This window comes from Salvelinus fontinalis, chromosome 24, assembly GCF_029448725.1.
Source record: "Salvelinus fontinalis isolate EN_2023a chromosome 24, ASM2944872v1, whole genome shotgun sequence".
Classification (NCBI taxonomy): Eukaryota; Metazoa; Chordata; class Actinopteri; order Salmoniformes; family Salmonidae; genus Salvelinus; species Salvelinus fontinalis.
In genome coordinates, this window is record NC_074688.1 from 32,195,730 (window position 1) to 32,213,252 (window position 17,523).

The window sequence follows — 17,523 nt, forward strand, 5'->3', positions numbered from 1 at the left end:
GCTTAACTAGTCCATTAGAGCGCCTTCGAGAGATGGCATAAAATTAAATCATTTTCAATATGCCATCGTCAAAGATGGTTACTGATTGTGCCCATATTTATCATTACATTATGCTTCAACACAAACACTAGGTAAAAAGCAATATGTTGTTTCTATACAGTTTAGCTACTATTTGTCAACCCCTTAAAATAAAATTTTAAGAAATCCTTTCAAGATTTGCTGGGATGGAAAATATTTACATCCACACACAAATGCATAACACAATTAGGATTCAACATATGCATAACATGCATTTATATGATTTTACAGATTTAAAAAAAAATGTGCTCAGCTCCTACCATTACAATTTTGGACAGGTAACTAGTAACTAACGGATTACATTTATAAAGTAACTACCCAACCCTGACTGTACATACATAAACTGATCTTCTAAGTGGTATATGATCATGACATTACAGTAGACATATCAGCTGTCTTCTCAATAGTGCAACACTTTATATACCATGAGATTTGGGTATGAATAAATTCGGAAGCATCTTTTTGTAAGTCGCTCTGGATAAGAGCGTCTGCTAAATGACTTAAATGTAAATGTAAATCTTTAGTATATAGGTCCTATAAAGGGTTTATTCATTATTTTGGGGGCTCCCGAGTGGAGCAGCAGTCTAAGGCACTTGTGAGGCGTCTGTTTCTCAAACTACACACTCTAATATACTTGTCCTCTAGCTCAGTTGTGCACCGGGGCCTCCCACTCCTTTATCTATTCTGGTTAGAGCCGGTTTACTCTGTTCTGTGAAGGGAGTAGTACACAGTGTTGTACGAGATCTTCAGTTTCTTGGCAATTTCTCACATGGAATAGCCTTCATTTCTCAGAACAAGAATATAGACTGACGAGTTTCAGAAAAAAGTTATTTGTTTCTAGGCACTGCACCTCAGTGCTAGAGGCGTCACTACAGCCCCTGGTTCGATTCTGGGCTGTATCACAAACAGCTGTGATTGGGCGTCCCATACGGCTGCACACAATTGGCCCAGTGTCGTCCTAGGTAGATTGTCATTGTAAATAAGAATTTGTTCTTAACTGACTTGCCTAGTTAAATGAAGGTTGAATTATAAAAATGATCAATGGGTCTACAGCTCTAGGCATGACAATCCTTAGTGCTTCGTTAGCAATTTCTGTCTTTGTCTTTGACACATTGATATTTTCAGAAAGTCAGATGCTTCCTCATTATTTGAATTTAGATGAACTCGATCAATAATTCAGTTATTGATCATATTTGTCCCACTGGCACTGGCTGCCCTGTAGTTTACATATGACACACACGGACAACACCAAATCCAGCCTTTCAGTCCAACAACACGAAGTAACAATTGAATTCCAGCCCTAACAAACTGCAGGGTAATGGTCCTGATGTCCTCTGTTCCAGAGCCCCAGTGTATGGACCACACCATGATGAAGCAGAGACACGGATGCTGTGGAGGATACTGAGGCTTGGTCTTTACATTTGATCCCATGATGAACATTCAAGTGGATGGATAGACTCTAAACATACTTATTTTAATGGAGATACAACCTGTTCTGTGTGTTTCATCTGTGGACTTGGATTGGATCTATACGTCATTGATGCAAGCTGCTTATAGGGACTTCAGTATACAATTTGAAGGGATACCACAGTCCTGTTTAGTCCAGACAGTTCCTGGAAGACCATTTTAGTGAACTGTGTGTATTGTGAGATTTGTATCTCTGTTTTAGGTCAGGCCTATAAGTGGATGGGGCCCAATACTAAGGCTAGTTGCCTAGAGAAAGACAAATGCTGTAGTCATAACTGGTGACTATAAGCCTAAAACTGCTGGATGATTCCTCTACTTCGTCATCACATTTCATTCAAAGATTGATTGAGCATAGTCTGGAAAAGTGAGAAATATTAAATCTTCCATTTCTCTAAATTGTATTTTTGAAACAGGCTTAGAGCAGAAGCTTTGCATAAATTGGCATTGTTTTCCTTTTCCAGTTTGTTCCCTGCTGTTATTGTTTCACTATTCCCGGCTGTTCAGAAAAGGTGCCTCCCATTGTATTTTAAATCTTTGTTAAACTGTACATTGGCTGCCTTTGTATCCCAACAGTACAATGAGAGTTTCAGATAGAGTGGCTGAATATGTCTGAATATGCCTATTCTCCCATACGAGGCTCAACACCGTTCAAATCGTCCATTAAACAGCATTCATATTAATTATAGCCAATGCGTACTGCATGGCAAAGCATTTTTTACAGATTTGCATTGGAAAGAGACAAACTATCCAGGGGTGAGTGGATTTCTAACTGTTTTGTTCTGATTGTTCTTCTCTGTTTGCATTTTCAATTGTTGATGATAAAGGGAAAGGGGAAACAGTATTTTCTGCTGTTACAATTTGCAATGTATTCCCCTCATTGATATGTGCATACTCTATCAGTCTCGTGTATCAACAGCTGTCTGAGAAGTTATGAGATAAGGAGTGACATTTTTGGAACATTTATTTATTCAACAGAATAAAAAGGTTTTCTGTATTGTGAGTTGCAATACAACCATCTTAGATCAGATAAGAAACCATTTGCTCTCACTGTTTGCAAAACACTAGAAAATGCTCCTTTACATAGAATTAATATTGGTGTCTAAATGATTCCTACTGTACTGTTTTAGGTAGTAGTGGACTGAGAGGTTGTGATCCCCCCCAGGTTAAACCATGGGAGACTGGTCCATTCTCGGACGCTTCCTGTCCGAGGTGCAGAACCACTCCACAGTGATTGGCAAGATCTGGCTGACCATGCTGCTGATCTTCCGCATCCTGCTGGTGACCCTGGTGGGGGACGCGGTGTACAGCGATGAGCAGTCCAAGTTCACCTGCAACACCCTGCAGCCCGGCTGCAACACCGTCTGCTATGACACCTTCGCCCCCGTCTCACACCTGCGCTTCTGGGTCTTCCAGATCGTCTTGGTCTCCACGCCGTCCATCTTCTACATTGTTTACGTCCTGCACAAGATCGCCAAGGATAAGAAGCTGGAGGTCCAGAAGGGGCAGGGGATGGCTGAGCGGACCTCCAAAAAGGTGTTTGGACAGCTGGTGAGGAAAGGGCTGGAGAACATGGAGACTGGTATGTCCACCTACTGCCCTGGATACAGAGAGGAGTGGGGTGGTCAGGAAGGGGAGGGGGTGGAGCAGAGCCTGCTAGAGGAGGACTATGGAGAGGTAGGGGAGGACCCAACTCAGCTGTCCAGCCAGGTGCTGCTAATATACATCCTGCATGTGCTGCTGCGCTCCGTCATGGAGATCACCTTCCTGTTGGGGCAGTACTACCTGTTTGGCTTCGAGGTGCCCCAACTGTACCGCTGTGAGACCTACCCCTGCCCCACCCGCACAGACTGCTTTGTGTCACGTGCCACCGAGAAGACTATCTTTCTCAACTTCATGTTCAGCATTAGCGTGGGCTGCTTTGTGCTCAACATCGCAGAGCTGCACTACCTGGGCTGGGTCTACATCTTCCGCGTACTGTGCTCCGCTTGCTCCACCTGCTTCCAGCCCGAGAGCCACCCTGTGGGGCTGTACAACCACCACAACCCTCTGCTGCTGCAGCTCAAACACTCTCTGAGGGGCAGGCTGGTCCTGCAGACTCCCACGCCCATGGCCCAGGAGAAGGCTGGGGGCCACCTTCTCACTCACGTCCCAGCCATCTCCTTTGAGACCAACTCTACTGTGGAGTGCACCTCCAACATGGAGTTGATGGGAAGGATCAAGAAGTCTTGGCTGTGAAATGCCCATTATGTGTGATTATCGAATTTAGCATTTTCCACTTTTGAAACAACAATGGGAAAGACAGGGTTTATAGCATAGGTTGCTCAGATTGGGCTTTTGGAAAAATTGGGAGAATGAAAGTGCACTCCTGATTCAGAGAGAAAGATCCAGCTTAATCATCCATACCATTGTTTAAATGACATAAAAGAACATTCAAACTGTTCCTGAGTTTCGAAAGACAGAGAAAGGAAAACATCATTATCTTCAGTCTGTTCACACCTGTTCACACAAGGCCTACTGTCCACATTCTCAGGGTTCTTCAATACAACAACACCTGTTTCAGAAAACCTGATCACTTTCACATTCGAACAATGTTTGTAGGATACTTTTCAATAACTCAATAAATATAAGTGTTGAAATCATACATAGCTGGTAACTTGAGCTCGACAGAGTACTTGTGCTCGGCAGAGTAGTTTTGACCTGTGTCCAGACACAGTCATTTATGTTGTCTAAAGGCAATTTGTCTCTTATAACAATATTATTTTTCGGAATAATCTAATTTAATTGACTGGTAGGTAGTCACTAACTATTTGTAGCATGTGTGCCTCTGTTTATTGATATGTGCATGGTGTGTATGTGTATAGATGTTAAGTAATTAATGTTGAAATTATCCAAAGGGTTTTAACTGAAATGTTAAAAGTTGGTGTCTCAATCTCAGACATTTGCGCTCATATTTGTAAATACTATTTCCAAAATGGCAGAATCAAACAGTATTGGAATAGTGACTTGTATTTTGCATCTAGAAGTGTAAGAATTTTAGAAGAATGCTATTTCATCAGTCAAATGTTGCACTGTTTGATAAGACAGGGTATGGAAAACCTCCATTTTAATGAGTTTAGTTGTGAGTTTGACATTTTACCACAAGAGGTCACTATAATACTATAAGTTATCAAACAGGGTTGTGCTGAAAATCAAATGAACCACAGCCAAATAAATTATTTGCAACTAAGAGTAAGATTAGAAAATACATGTTTAACTTACTTCCTTGATAAATTACATTCTAAAATGTAAATATATGTGATTTCTGAGTATTTAGTGCACATATCTGTTGAAGGCCCAAAGCAGACGTTTTTATTTCAATATCAAATCATTTCTGGGTAACAATTAAGTACCTTACTGTAATAGATTACGATTAAAATGGTCAAAAATGTATTTTTTGCAAAAAAAACTTTCTCAAGCAAGAATTTTGCTAGGACTGTCTGGGAGTGGTCAGTGTGGAGGGGAAATGAAAACTAGCTGTTATTGGCACTCTCTTTGTCATTGGTCTATAAACCAATTTACACATGGTGATGTCACCATGGAAAGCCAAAACTCTCGCCCATGCAAACCTGCTGATTAGAAGGTGCTGTATAGATATGGGAAACACTCTTTTCATGGCACTTCAATATCGAAGTGAATTTTTCATAGCAGGTTAGGAGAACTTACAACAGCAGGTTAGGATAATTAACGTTGCAGGTTAGGAAACTGAGGTTAAGGTTAGGAAAAGAGTTAGGGTTAGTGAAAATGCTCTCCAAACCTTCTACGAAGATGACTTTGCATTGAAGTGCTGTGAAAAGAATGTGTCCCTGCTCAGGTGTTGCATGCATCAACCAATGGTTGTGTGCCAAGTCATCCATTGTGTCATCGACTGATAGATTGCTATAACATATGATGTGGTTAGCTGACACACAAAATACCTATCCAGGCAGTGTAAGATCTGGCAAGTGTCAGCAAGGCCTGGGCAGAGGAACATGCTCCGTATTTTCAACCGGAACTATCAGGAAGCAACCCTGATCACATTTTTGTAAAACACTTTCACAGTGTTAGTTTCATCAGCTGTTGTACAATATGATATACAATTATTTTGACTTCACAGGGCCTTTAAATGTAGGCAAACAAGTTTTCAGCATTCAAACTAATCTACCCAGTCAGATTCAGCACCATGGACAGTGATGATCAGTATACCTGCGATCTGACGATTAGAACAACAGTGCTATTTTAAGTGATTTTCAAGACACCCAAAGTCAATTTAAATACACAAGAAAATCTGCAGGATAAAAATCAATAAAATCACACATTCAAATAATTAAGCAGGCTATATTAAAGTGCACTAAACATAGAGACAGACTAACCATGGAGAACACTAATGATGACAGACTAACCAGGGAAGTGAATTTAACAGAGGTTAAAGCTAAAACTACAGAATCTGGGTAAGTCTGTGTGAAGAGGTGTGGATTTGAATAGTAGACTAGTAGGCCTACGCTATTGTTGCACTGTAATTTTTTTTTTTTTTAAGTGTTATGTTTTCCCAGATTCATCGTGTTATGCAGCCCAGGCCTATCTAGGAAGGCTGGGCATAAATTGGTTGCTCACAGCATCACATGATGACGTGAGCAACATAAACACTTAAAATCTGTGGATTAAAGTTAATAGTAATCAAAACTAATTTCACCACGAAAGGATGTGCAATCTAAATGAATGAAGAAGACAATGTAATTCGAGTGAGTTAATAACATGACACAGTGTTGCCTGTCAGCGTTGTAGGCTACTGCCTCCGCCCACAAGCCCGGGCTTTAGTGGCACTGGCATACGCGCTTGCCTCTGCACTGAAGGAGCCACCGGACGAGTCCACGTTCGCGCTGCAGCTCTCACTTTCTCCCGCTACAGTATGTCCTACAATAACATATTTGGTGGGGTTTGGCAGACAACAATAGTATTTGATTTGCGACTAAATCAAAGAATAAAACGATATTGAAATGAATATTATTAACAAATATTTCCCAGAAGATTTTGGGTTCAACCTAAGGCTGACTAGGACAGATCAATCAGCTGGATCCTACACAGTAAGCCTACATGTCATACTTAAGTAAACCCACAAGAGAGACAATATTGCAAAGGCAGGACCACATGTTTCTGTGTTTTGACCAATGATTGGTTTTGACCTGCCGAGAGAGAGTGATACAATTATTGGTAGTGTAATTGTTCAATTGAAGGCGTAGGGGTAGGCAATCGAAAACGTTTGACGGGGAAATTTCTCTCAATATTAGCTAGTTCTACTGAGTGGGCAAGTAACCTTTCCCGCGCTCTTCCTAAAAATACTATTTGTGATGTCATAAAGGTCTAACGTTCCATGACGTAGCATGTAGCCCTAAATTACAGTTCCCGCCTGCAATATTGTCCTCTCTCTCGACTTGAACTCAACTTGAATGTAACCAACACAGACAAGGACGTGCTTTTCGATATATAAAATAGCTTGAATGGATGAAGAAAAGGTAAGCTAAATGACTTCACACAATATTGGGGGAAAGTAAAAATGAAAAAAGTAATCTAAGCGGATATTTCTTGTAAAAAAGCTATAACATATTGTAAAACAAATTTACCATTCTCTATAAAGTCACCAGCTTAGCTCTGATATGGCTGTAGCTCTATTTATGAGGTCCTCTGCACAGATCTACTCTGACATTGACCTAGTATTACTTATTGGAATATCTGTCCTTCAGGTAGTACAGAGGGAGGATGGTGATCCTCAGAGGGAAGGAAAGGAAGTTGTTGAGGAAGAACCGGTGGCCACGCCCAAAGAGGAGGCCAAGAAGGGAAGGAAGGTAAGATAGCAGGAGTGACAGAGCACATAATAGGCCTACTGGGCTACACTCTGCACCTGATAGCAGCCCTACCTACCATAGATATCTATATATCTATGATAACAACATAGCTGTTTTCAAAACGTGTTTTTAAGAGCTGCTTTGACCTGGCCCATAGCCTATTCATAAATTGTCTCAGAGATTTTAGATCATAATGAATACAATTATTTGGGCAAGGTTGAGCCCACACCTTATCTGATGCACTTTATGTATCGGCCCTGGTGTTACATGTCTGCCATCATTTGAGATCTGGAATCTGTTCTGTTCTATCCTAGGCAAAAAGGAAGAGTAGTGGCAAGAAGTCAAGGAAGCTGGGCACCGACAACAATGCAGGTCAGAGATTTACCTCTCTAGTACTACATTGTTTCTCTATTCTGTCTGTGATGTGCAGGTTGTGCTATCCATTTTCAATGAAACTGTAGTCTACTGTAATCAGTAAGAAAGGTCACATAGATAGCTTTATTCAAATAGGCCTATTCTAAAACCCTAAAACAATGAAATCAGAGTATTAAGAGATAAAACGTCAGATTTCTCTTTAATTTTGTTTCTACTTCCTCTACGGCAATCACATCTTTAGTTTCTAGGAATAAACACCTGGATAGAGGATCTGTAATTGAGCTCCTGGAGACGAAAGCTGTTAAGGCTGCATTCGGCCCAGGCAACAAGGATGAGATGGAATACTCCTACCCAATCCTCATCTCATTCCTGCGCAATCTTACTGATGAGTATGTTAAAAGTTTTTCTGTAATGTTCAACATTTATGAAATATTGTGCAGTGGGAACTAAACACTAATTAAAACACTTATTTAAAATTTTCTAGGCAGTGGCAAGTGATCTACAAAGGATTAAAAAACCCTGTAAGTTTCCCTATCTGCCTTTGACCTCTGATGTGTCAATAATCAGTTGAATTCAGAGATTAGCCATCAAGTTTTATTCTGTTATTCATGTTAATTTCTCTGTCAGACTTCATCAAACTTTGAATTCAGTCACAGACAAGAATAACAATGTTGATCAAATGCATTCTGTTCGATCTAGAATACTTTACATCACAGTTCCATTGAAAATACAGTTTTTGTTCTATTTGTTCAAAACAGATGACGAAGGAACAGCTTGCCAAATTGTGCAAGACAATTGTAACCTTCATCACACAGACCACCCTGCAGATCCTGCTGCCAGCCCTGGCACGCGTACTGGGGGTGAAGGACTTTGCTGACGACGATACTGACTCACCCAAGAGGGGTGGCAGTGCAAGATCCTTTGCTGCCTTTGATCAGGAAAGACTGGAGCTCATCCAGGAAGTTAGATATCTGGCGAAGAAAATGTATAAGGGCGGCACAGGGGCTCAACATCTCAGGTCCCTAACACCCTCTTCTAAGAGGTATGTTCCCCTCAAGGTTTTCATGTATGGATTTCACCAAGATCATCTATCCCAGTGTTAGCCAATACATTTTACTCTATCTGATGTAGTACAAAATGTAATGTATCAGCCTTTGAGCATATTCAAATTAATGAGCATGAAAAGCGATCAAAATGACATGTAGATATTTAGAATACTAAAATTACAACGCTTGACCAATGTGCCAAGTTAAGACAGGATTTATCATGCTTTGCTTGTTCGTTTTAAAGTTCCCAGACCTCAGTGAAAGTCCACCTGGGAATGCCAGAGGACAGAATCATCAAAAGTGTCCAGGAGCAACTGTCTGATCATAAGATCCTGTCCTCTTGCCCACCTGAGCTGACTGTTGGTCTTATCAAGGTGGTGGTCGAACAGCTTAACTCAGCCCTCTCTGTGACCATCAGCAGAGCCATTTCAGGGCGGTCCTCCCCTATTTCTTCTGGTACCCAGGCCGCTGAACAGATGGTCAACATGGTCCAGAAATGTTTTGATGATCACGCCACTCCAGAGGACCAGAGCTCCACCTCTGAATTAGAGTCATGCATTCCACCTGCAACAGAAGAGGTGATGACTGTTATCGCAGACATAGTGGGTGAATTGGAAAAAGAAGATCCGGAATTGGCTAAGGTTTTTCGAGAAGTGGCTGTGAAAGTTAAAATGTTGGCATCTGGCAGTGACCTTGTAGTGGAGCACCTGGATGTTGAAGACTCTCCTGTTCCAGAGGAGCTGAACATAATATGTACATCTTGCAAAGCAATGATGCAAAATCTTGGCACTCTGTTTAGTGCGAAGTTCAAGACCAAAGCCTCAAAGGCTGTGAGTGAAATTCTTGTGAGAAGGTTAATGAGCGATATCTCTGGTATGGTTCAACCTTCTCATTCGTTTAGTACCACTCCAAGCTTGATGAATGCATCTAGCCCATCTGACAGGATCCTTGATTCTGCGGCCACTGAGCTCATACAGACCAAAGTAGAATCTGAGGCATCAAAAATAATTGACAACTTTGTTGAAGATGTCAAGGACATTGTGCAGTATGCTGAATTAGATCAGCCAACAAGCACCCAGAGAGATACCCAAGTGGGACACTGTACGACAAAGCGGAAACCCTTCCATGCAGCTCGTAGAATCGGCTACAGACTTCAGGCAAAGCTAGAGACATTGTTCCTCAGAATGGGTGGAGCTCCAGTCCAAGGGGAAGAACTTATGGAAAAAGCTGACTCCAATGCTGTGCTTCTGGAGCATACTGACTCCAGTGATCTGCCTGTTTCAATCCTGAGCTTGCCTTCACCATGTAGGAGTGAATCTCTTATATCAGAACGCAGTTCATCTTCTTTATCTGATGGATGTGATTCAACTGACTCTGTAGAAGAGAAAACACCAGAGCAACCTGAAACCAGTAAGAGCGAGGCAATACTGCAAGTGGTCAACTCAACAGGACTTGGTACTCTCCGTAAATGCCAAAGTGAGAACTCTCAACCATTACTGTCTCTCTGTGATTCCAAACTGGTGCCCTGCACCAAAGAGGTCTTGTCCCAGATTGTGACCATGTATAGGTCAGAGGTGGCATATTTGGAATGCACATCATCTGTTGCAGAGGGTTCCTCTTACAACTCCCTTGAAGTCTGTGGCTTTTTGGACAGTGTCATGTCTTATCTAGAAGACATGCCTGTGTCTGGTCCTTCATGGTTGGAAGGATTAAGAGATACTCCAGCCTCAGTCATTGAGAAACTCTCCAGTGAGGAGTTCCAGATGAACGCTACCAACGAAGTGCGAAAAATACTGATCAAATCAGTCAGTAGCTTTCCCAGCAAAGTCAGTACCAGCCAGCCAGATTCTCAGATGTTGCCAGCAAAATCAACAATTTCCTTAAGGCATACAGATTTAACTGCTTTTGAAATCGTTGGATCAATTATAAATGACATGAAGAGCCTTTTCCCACCCACAGAGTCTTCTACTACTCTATGGCAGGCAGACTCTATGCTTCATCAGAGTGATGAGAAAACCTCAGAGTACACTGAGGTCGCACCCAAAGGCTCACAGTCTGGTTTGGAAGTATCTGAGAAGAAGATCTGGACAACTGCAAAGACTATTTACCACAATGTGAAGACAAAGATGAAGAATTATTTTACATGGCAAAAGCAAGCCAAAGCAACAACGGCTCAAGCCAAAAAGACCCTCAGCCAAATTCTGGTTTCAATTCAGAAAGAGCTGTCAAAATCTGACCAAACGGTGACTGCAGGAGCGCTTTCACAAATAGAGAATGTGGTTGGAATGATGCTGAAGGACGTTGAAAGGGTAAGCAGTGAATGTGGTGAGGAACTGATCTGTCAAGTACCACAGCGTTCTTCCTCCTCGTTGTCATCATCATCTGCCAGATCAAAGAAGTCAGAGTGGGAATTTTCACTCCCTGGCACTTCCATCTCTTCTGATTTACCAGAGATTATTACTCAGCCCATTGTGAGATGCTCAGTCATCGACATGGGCAAATCTACTAAGCCAAAAACATTGGTGTGTGATGCCAGGGAAAGCATGTCTGCAATAGTGGATACCATCATAAAGGAGGTACATCCAGAGGATGAAGGGGAGGTTGCATTCCACCCTGATCTAACAGCTGCAATAGCAAGACTGGAGGAGCTCATATCTCAGGGTAGGATTGGTGCTCTCTCCCGTGATCTTACTCACCAAGTCAACCGCATCATTTCTGAGAGCAACATGACCCCTCTGGTTCTGACAGTGGCGGCTGGAAAGAGTGCATCCGATACAGTCCTTACTGAGCTGAAGAGGAATGACAAGAAGGTGGGGAAGCCCACAGCTTACGAGCTGGTTCAGCTGTTTGCAGAGGAGTCTGTGAAGCGCCTCCTGCTTCCTAGCCTTGTGCCCTCTATAGCTTCAATGAGTTGGGCTCAGGGAGTTAATGTGACAGCTAGTGTATCTGAAGATAGGATTTCATGCTCTTTTTCTACATCAGCATTTAGTGACACAGTCAGCCTGTTTACCAAAGTAATGGTAAGCCAGGTCATGGACTCTGTGGTTTCTGATGCACAAAGCAGAGGGTCATCTCCAACCGGAACTGTAACTGATGTAGGCAGTCTACTGAGTGGCAAGTCCTACCCTCTGCCATCTTTCTCCTCCATCAGCATGACAACAAGTGGGACCTCCAATGCTGCACGAGGCTTTGAGGCCAACATAGATGCTGAGGAAAGGGATACCATCAGTTGTTTCGGTGTACCTCAGAGCATTGTTTGTGATCAGAATTCAACCAGCCCGGATATTGTCTCGCTTTCAACCCCATCCACTGATAACTTAGTCGGTGATGATGACTTCACCGGCCTCATCAGCATGTTAGTGGTGAGACTTCTGTCAAAAATCCAAACCCAAACTGATCTATACCCAATTGACGTCACACGCACGTCACAAGACCTGATTCCAAAAGTAATAGCTGCCTTCTGTGCATGGTCAGGCTGCTCTGAGACCCAAGCTTATCCCAAGAACCTGAAGAGCCATAAAGTATACAGCACCATCTACAAACATCTGTTGAAGGAGTTTGGCTCAGAGAAAATAGTCCAACTGGCCGTGTCGACTCAGGACTCCACATTCAATAGGATTCTTGTGGAGTCATTGAGCAAGGAGCTTCTCCACAGTTGTAATGAGGCATCAAGAGCAGCCTCAAGAACATCTTTCGAAGCCACCTGGCCAGAAGCTCTTCCCATGGCTGAAGATGTGAAGGCTACCAGAGGGAAGCTGTCTTTCCTACAAAGGCTTGCCAGACTGAAATTCGACTTAAAGGTACATCACAATTAACAATTGTGTCAATGTGAGTAAACAATGTTATTTCAAGACACTGTAAAACCATCCATTAATTCCAAAACCATTTATAAATCTTGTTGTGCTGGTGTGTAAGATGTGATTGTTATTTCCATGAGATTGTTCAGCTGTGACTGTTGTTTTGACATGTTTTTGGTTTAGCCATTCATGATGGGAAACAAGAAGGATTCCAAGAAGAATTACCGCCATTCTAAATCCAAAGACCAGACTACTGCTGAAGATATCATGTGTAAGTCCATACAGCAGGACATTTACTGTTGAGATATTGGTGTACAAAGCTGCTATTGCAAAAATATTAAACCCTATATACAGTACATTATATATTATCGATAGTAATCTCTTATGTACAATTATTTATAGTTTCCAAATCTCAAGATTCTGGTTCTCATTTATTTGTGAAAGTAATAATGATTTGAAACTAAGAATACAATATAACATAATTTTTAAATTAAAGTGCATGTCAACTCTCTCTCTTCTGTTGCCCAACATAGTGGCACATCCTGCCACATTTGGACTCCCAGAGGGTCTTCCCTCCACCTCTCAACAGGAGAAGCCTCGCAAACGTCCCCTTCTAATCAGGATGTTTTCCGCCATTTCCATAGGCCTATCCAAGCCATTCAAACGGTTTTCAAAGCAAGCTTAATACAACAATTTCCTTTAATACAGTAATATTTGCATTGAATTGATGGTCTTTGTCTTCTTTTGTGTTGCCCTGTTAACACATTTGATTAGAAAAGTATTTTTAGTTTAGTTTATTATGCAGTCATAGTCACGGTGTAGGCTAAACAGTGTAATGTTGTTCTGAAAACTGTATAGAACATGCCCCCCCCCCGCCCCCCCCCCACACACACACACACATGGTACTTCAGATATGATCCACAACCAACATTCAACCAGATATCAATGACTCAGTGTAAAATACATGTACTGTAAAATAAACCGTACTTAATTTACAACCAATAAAATAATACATGATGCAGGACACTCAGTTATAAGGGAATTAACTGGTTTAACTCCTCAAACAGAAACACACACATTTCCATTTTCTGTGTATAGCCCATGTTTACATTTTCTGAATGCTAATCTGACCTTTGACCTGTAGATGGCAATACAGGTCTACTTTTGCTGCAGATCCACTTCTAAAGCACAAACCTCTCTGTACAAGTAGCCTACACATTTGTCCCTCCTGAGACAGAGTGTGTGTGTGGCAAAAAACAATACTTATTGCAGTACACTTTTATGATACAGATACATTTTGCATTCTGTAGCATAGCACAGCTATAGTTTTTTCAAATGCCGAATGTACATGTAGCGTGCTTCTGCCTACAGATGCTTTTCTGAGTGACTTGTGTTGTGAGAGAACCAGAATTCAAACATAAACTCCTGGATTACATTTTATAATATTGTTAGCTCTTTTTAGTAACATATGGTAGCATACATGTTTCACACGGTAGCAAGTCAAGCTAGTTAGTTACATGTAACAACATTACATTATATGGTCAATGTTTGTGTGTATCCTCTTAGCTCTTACCTTCGACATCAACAAGCGACGCACGGGTATCTTTGCTCTGCAATCTCCTATCCCCATCGGTTTCACTGGGAAGACTTCCGGTGGTGTGTCATGGCGGCATGGTAAAGCTTGCTCAAAGGGAACAATAACCAAGCCGTACTGTCATCTTCAGACGGCGGTTTTGGGATTTATTTCAGGCTTAACATCGCCACGAACGTCCACATTCGTATTGGAATTGCAAGCAGTCATTCGCGGTTTCCATCCGCTCGGCCATGGCGGCACATAAACCAGTGGAATGGGTTCAGGCCGTGATAAACAGATTCGACGAGCAGGTAATATTATAGTGTTAGTTATATGAGTTCGAAGTGGTAGTAGTTAGCTAGTTGCAACTGCAAGCAGTGAATCTTTTGTTGAGGGCTTGTACAGGTAGATAGCAAATTTATTTATGTCACTGCGAAGTGGATGCTAGACTGCTTTCTAGCTAGCTAGCTATAGATAAGTAACTACGTTAGGATAAATATTTTTATATCTGTGTTTGATGATGTGTAACAAAAGTGCAAGTGACTTTTAGTTACCTAACTAGTAAGCTACCCATGTAGCTAGCTAGCCAACTAAACATGCATTTTAATGTTGCATATATTTTGGGCGTTGGTATAGCTAACTCGGAGTATTTGCACAATACGTCTAATATTGGCAAATTTTTCCTAGACAATTGGGGGAAAGATGTCCCTATTGTACCAGCTAGGAAGTTATATAACTTAGCTACCTTGCTAACTGTAAACAAATGAGAGGTGTGACTCAACATGCACTGATTAAAATGCAAGGTCTGTCACATGCAGTGGGGAAAAAATGAAGAACACACTCGTTGCATGCTGTCAGCCAACATTCATGTTGCTGTCTAAGGAATCTGGATTTTCAACCTGACCATGTTTCTGCTCTGAGGTAACGTTAAACGCTCACTAATAAGATCAAAAGCAACATGGATCCGTACAAATTGACAGACATCCGTTTTTGTTCAAAACCTACTTACATAATTACTACATCCTTAAATTAAGATATACGTAGTGTGAGTTTGTTTCAATGCAATATTTGAGCGTGCTTAGGTGTTTGTGGTCACCACAGCAGCAGTCTACAAGGCTCGCCCAACTAAAAGATTCTGTCAATTAAGTTTTTCATATTACCCAGAGTTGGATGAACTCGTGGACACAATTTTTAGATCTCTAAGTGCAGTGTGAAGGAAGTTAAGAGGTAGTGATGATAGCCAATGCTGATTAGCATTTGTACAATGACTGAAGGCTGCAGGTACACTAAATCAAATTTTATTGGTCACATACACATGGTTAGCAGATGTTAATGCGAGTGTAGCGAAATGCTTGTGCTTCTAGTTTCAACAGTGCAGTAATATCTAACAAGTAATCTAACAATTCCCCAACAACTAACTAATGCACACACATCTAAAGGGGTGAATGAGAATATGTACATATAAGTATGTGGATGAGCGATGGCCGTGCGGCATAGGCAAGGTGCAGTAGATGGTATAAAATACAGTATATACATGTGACATGAGCAATGCAAGATATGTAAACATCATTAAAGTGGCATTATTTAAAGTGGCATTGTTTAAAGTGACTAGTGATCCATTTATTAAAGTGTCCAGTGATTGCGTCTCAGTGTAGGCAGCAAGCTGGTATTAACCAATAATTCATTCTTATTTACAGTTTTTTCTGATTTCTTAGGCACCATCTTTGAAACTATAGGCTATTTTTACAAAACTCTACACACTAAAACCAGCAAAACATTATACATCTGATGGCCTTGAGCTGTTTTTCAATCTCTCTGTCCCAGCTTTGAATCACCTGTACTGACCTCGCCTTCTGGATGATAGCGGTGTGAACATGCAGTGGCATATACTACTGTACAGTACTGCTACAGTATCCTTTTAAGGGTGCCAAAGATTCCTCTAATGAACTTGAGGTTGAACGTGTGAAACATTGGGTCAGGTAGTCACGCCAGTCCATCAATAGTTTTTACACTTGCCCCTAACTATTTCTCATCAGAAGTCATTATCAGTCAACATTATAATATTGTAACATCAAGGTTTTAAAATGCTCCAGCTGACTTATTGGAAAGTTTGTTGTTGCTTGAGAGCTGGTATGTCTGTAAATCAGCTCTGGGTCTCAATTTTATCCAAACTAAGCTTTGTCTGTTTTGATTGTCAAAGATCACCGCCAAAGGGACTGAAACAAATGGTTCTTGCAACCGTGCTGCAGTGCAAGCAGTGCTTCCAGAAACTCGTCACCTTCTTAAACTCCTTTGTGTGAAAGCTGTTTTACAAATATACTTTAAAAGGGTTTGCACTATGCAGTGGTTTGTATTTAACCTAAACATGCTTAAGTGCCATGGCGCACTGTGCAACTGCCCTCAACTCCAGTACAGCCTTTTGAAATGGAATATCAGCAATTTTTGTGCAGTTTGGGTAGGTTCTGAGCCTCAGGTTTCAGAGGCTACGGAGGGATTCTGTAGCACAGAGTGGTGATTGTACTAAGGCGGTGATTGTACTCAGGCTTAGTAGCTCTGCTAGGCTTATTACAGTTTGATGAAAGTGTAATAAGGGATTAAATCCGCCTCGTGTTGTTAAGACCATTTAGAAGCCTCTAAGTCATAGGATTGCATGTGTTGGCTTTATCAGGGTGGAGTTCATAGTCAGAATCATATTTTCTTATTTTGCCCAAAAACCTACCCATTGTCCAGAAACAATGAAAGTGTTCTGAACAATAAGTCTAAATCACAGTTGTATGCAACTTCAGAATCCTACATTTTTTTGGTTTTAATGCATGTCAAAAAGCTACCACAGAGTGGAAGAGAGAGGTTGGTGGATGCCAATGTGATGTACTAGATTAATGAGAAATAATAACCTCAACCTAGTAGTATTGGTCATCACAGCATCATCCCAGAAAGATATGAAGCAGGGATTGGACTGTGGGCTCAAGTTCAGACGCCTGACTATTCTCCTACCCCCTATCTTGGGACTTTCATTCCCAGGCCAAGGTTTCTCCCTGAGGGGCCCCGGTGGTAGACAGGATCCAGCTAGTAAGCAGTCCTAGGCCATGAGCCTCTTCCTTAGCATGGATGCATGTCTGAACCTAACTGTTTCCTCAACCATGATTAGGCCTACGACAGTGTAGTCTCCACTTACCATGCTCCCAAGCCTTGTTCATCACTTGGCTGTTGGGGAAGTCTGGAAGTGGAAATCGAGGCTAACAACATCCTGGCTCTGTTTCCCCACGACTATGCCGGGGCCTGAAGGAAAGCCAGAGCCACATCAAGGAGGAGTGCTCCATGCAGAAAAG

At 41.6% G+C, this 17,523-nt stretch overlaps 3 protein-coding genes and 1 long non-coding RNA gene across 12 annotated transcripts in view; 3 read left to right on the plus strand and 1 right to left on the minus strand.

Annotated features, from left to right (window-relative positions):
* Window positions 1-2,565: 2,565 nt before the first annotated feature.
* Window positions 2,566-4,881, plus strand: LOC129822313 (gap junction delta-2 protein-like). Its single transcript, XM_055880498.1, has one exon. The coding sequence runs from the start codon at window positions 2,716-2,718 to the stop codon at window positions 3,778-3,780; it is 1,065 nt and encodes a 354-aa protein (XP_055736473.1). The 5' UTR covers window positions 2,566-2,715; the 3' UTR covers window positions 3,781-4,881.
* A 1,570-nt stretch (window positions 4,882-6,451) lies between these two features.
* On the plus strand, window positions 6,452-13,470 carry LOC129822310 (uncharacterized). The gene is made up of 9 exons (XM_055880494.1): window positions 6,452-7,073; window positions 7,302-7,403; window positions 7,718-7,775; window positions 8,020-8,167; window positions 8,263-8,299; window positions 8,537-8,820; window positions 9,069-12,624; window positions 12,805-12,892; window positions 13,155-13,470. Exons 1-9 carry the CDS (start codon window positions 7,059-7,061, stop codon window positions 13,304-13,306), a joined length of 4,440 nt encoding a protein of 1,479 aa, XP_055736469.1. The 5' UTR covers window positions 6,452-7,058; the 3' UTR covers window positions 13,307-13,470.
* LOC129822315 (uncharacterized) lies at window positions 8,359-14,280 on the minus strand. The gene is made up of 2 exons (XR_008754470.1): window positions 14,195-14,280; window positions 8,359-9,388 (listed from the first exon to the last, which is right to left on the minus strand). It is a non-coding gene; the product is annotated as an uncharacterized LOC129822315 (long non-coding RNA).
* Window positions 14,281-14,421: 141 nt separating this feature from the next.
* Window positions 14,422-17,523, plus strand: part of LOC129822308 (neurofibromin-like) — a 96,151-nt gene continuing 93,049 nt past the window's right edge. For all 9 annotated transcript variants that reach the window (XM_055880484.1, XM_055880486.1, XM_055880485.1 and 6 more), the window contains exon 1: window positions 14,422-14,505. In XM_055880484.1, the coding sequence (XP_055736459.1) occupies window positions 14,446-14,505 (60 nt within the window). In that variant the 5' untranslated portion in view covers window positions 14,422-14,445. The remainder of the gene's footprint in view (window positions 14,506-17,523) is intronic.

Bases quoted from the DNA above. Each gene is read 5' to 3' on its own strand.
- LOC129822310 (XM_055880494.1), top strand. The intron at 8,168-8,262 runs GTATGTTAAAAG...AAAATTTTCTAG, and splicing joins CTGCGCAATCTTACTGATGA to GCAGTGGCAAGTGATCTACA. The intron at 8,300-8,536 runs GTAAGTTTCCCT...TGTTCAAAACAG, and splicing joins ACAAAGGATTAAAAAACCCT to ATGACGAAGGAACAGCTTGC.
- LOC129822313 (XM_055880498.1), top strand. From the start codon at position 2,716: ATGGGAGACTGGTCCATTCTCGGACGCTTCCTGTCCGAGGTGCAGAAC.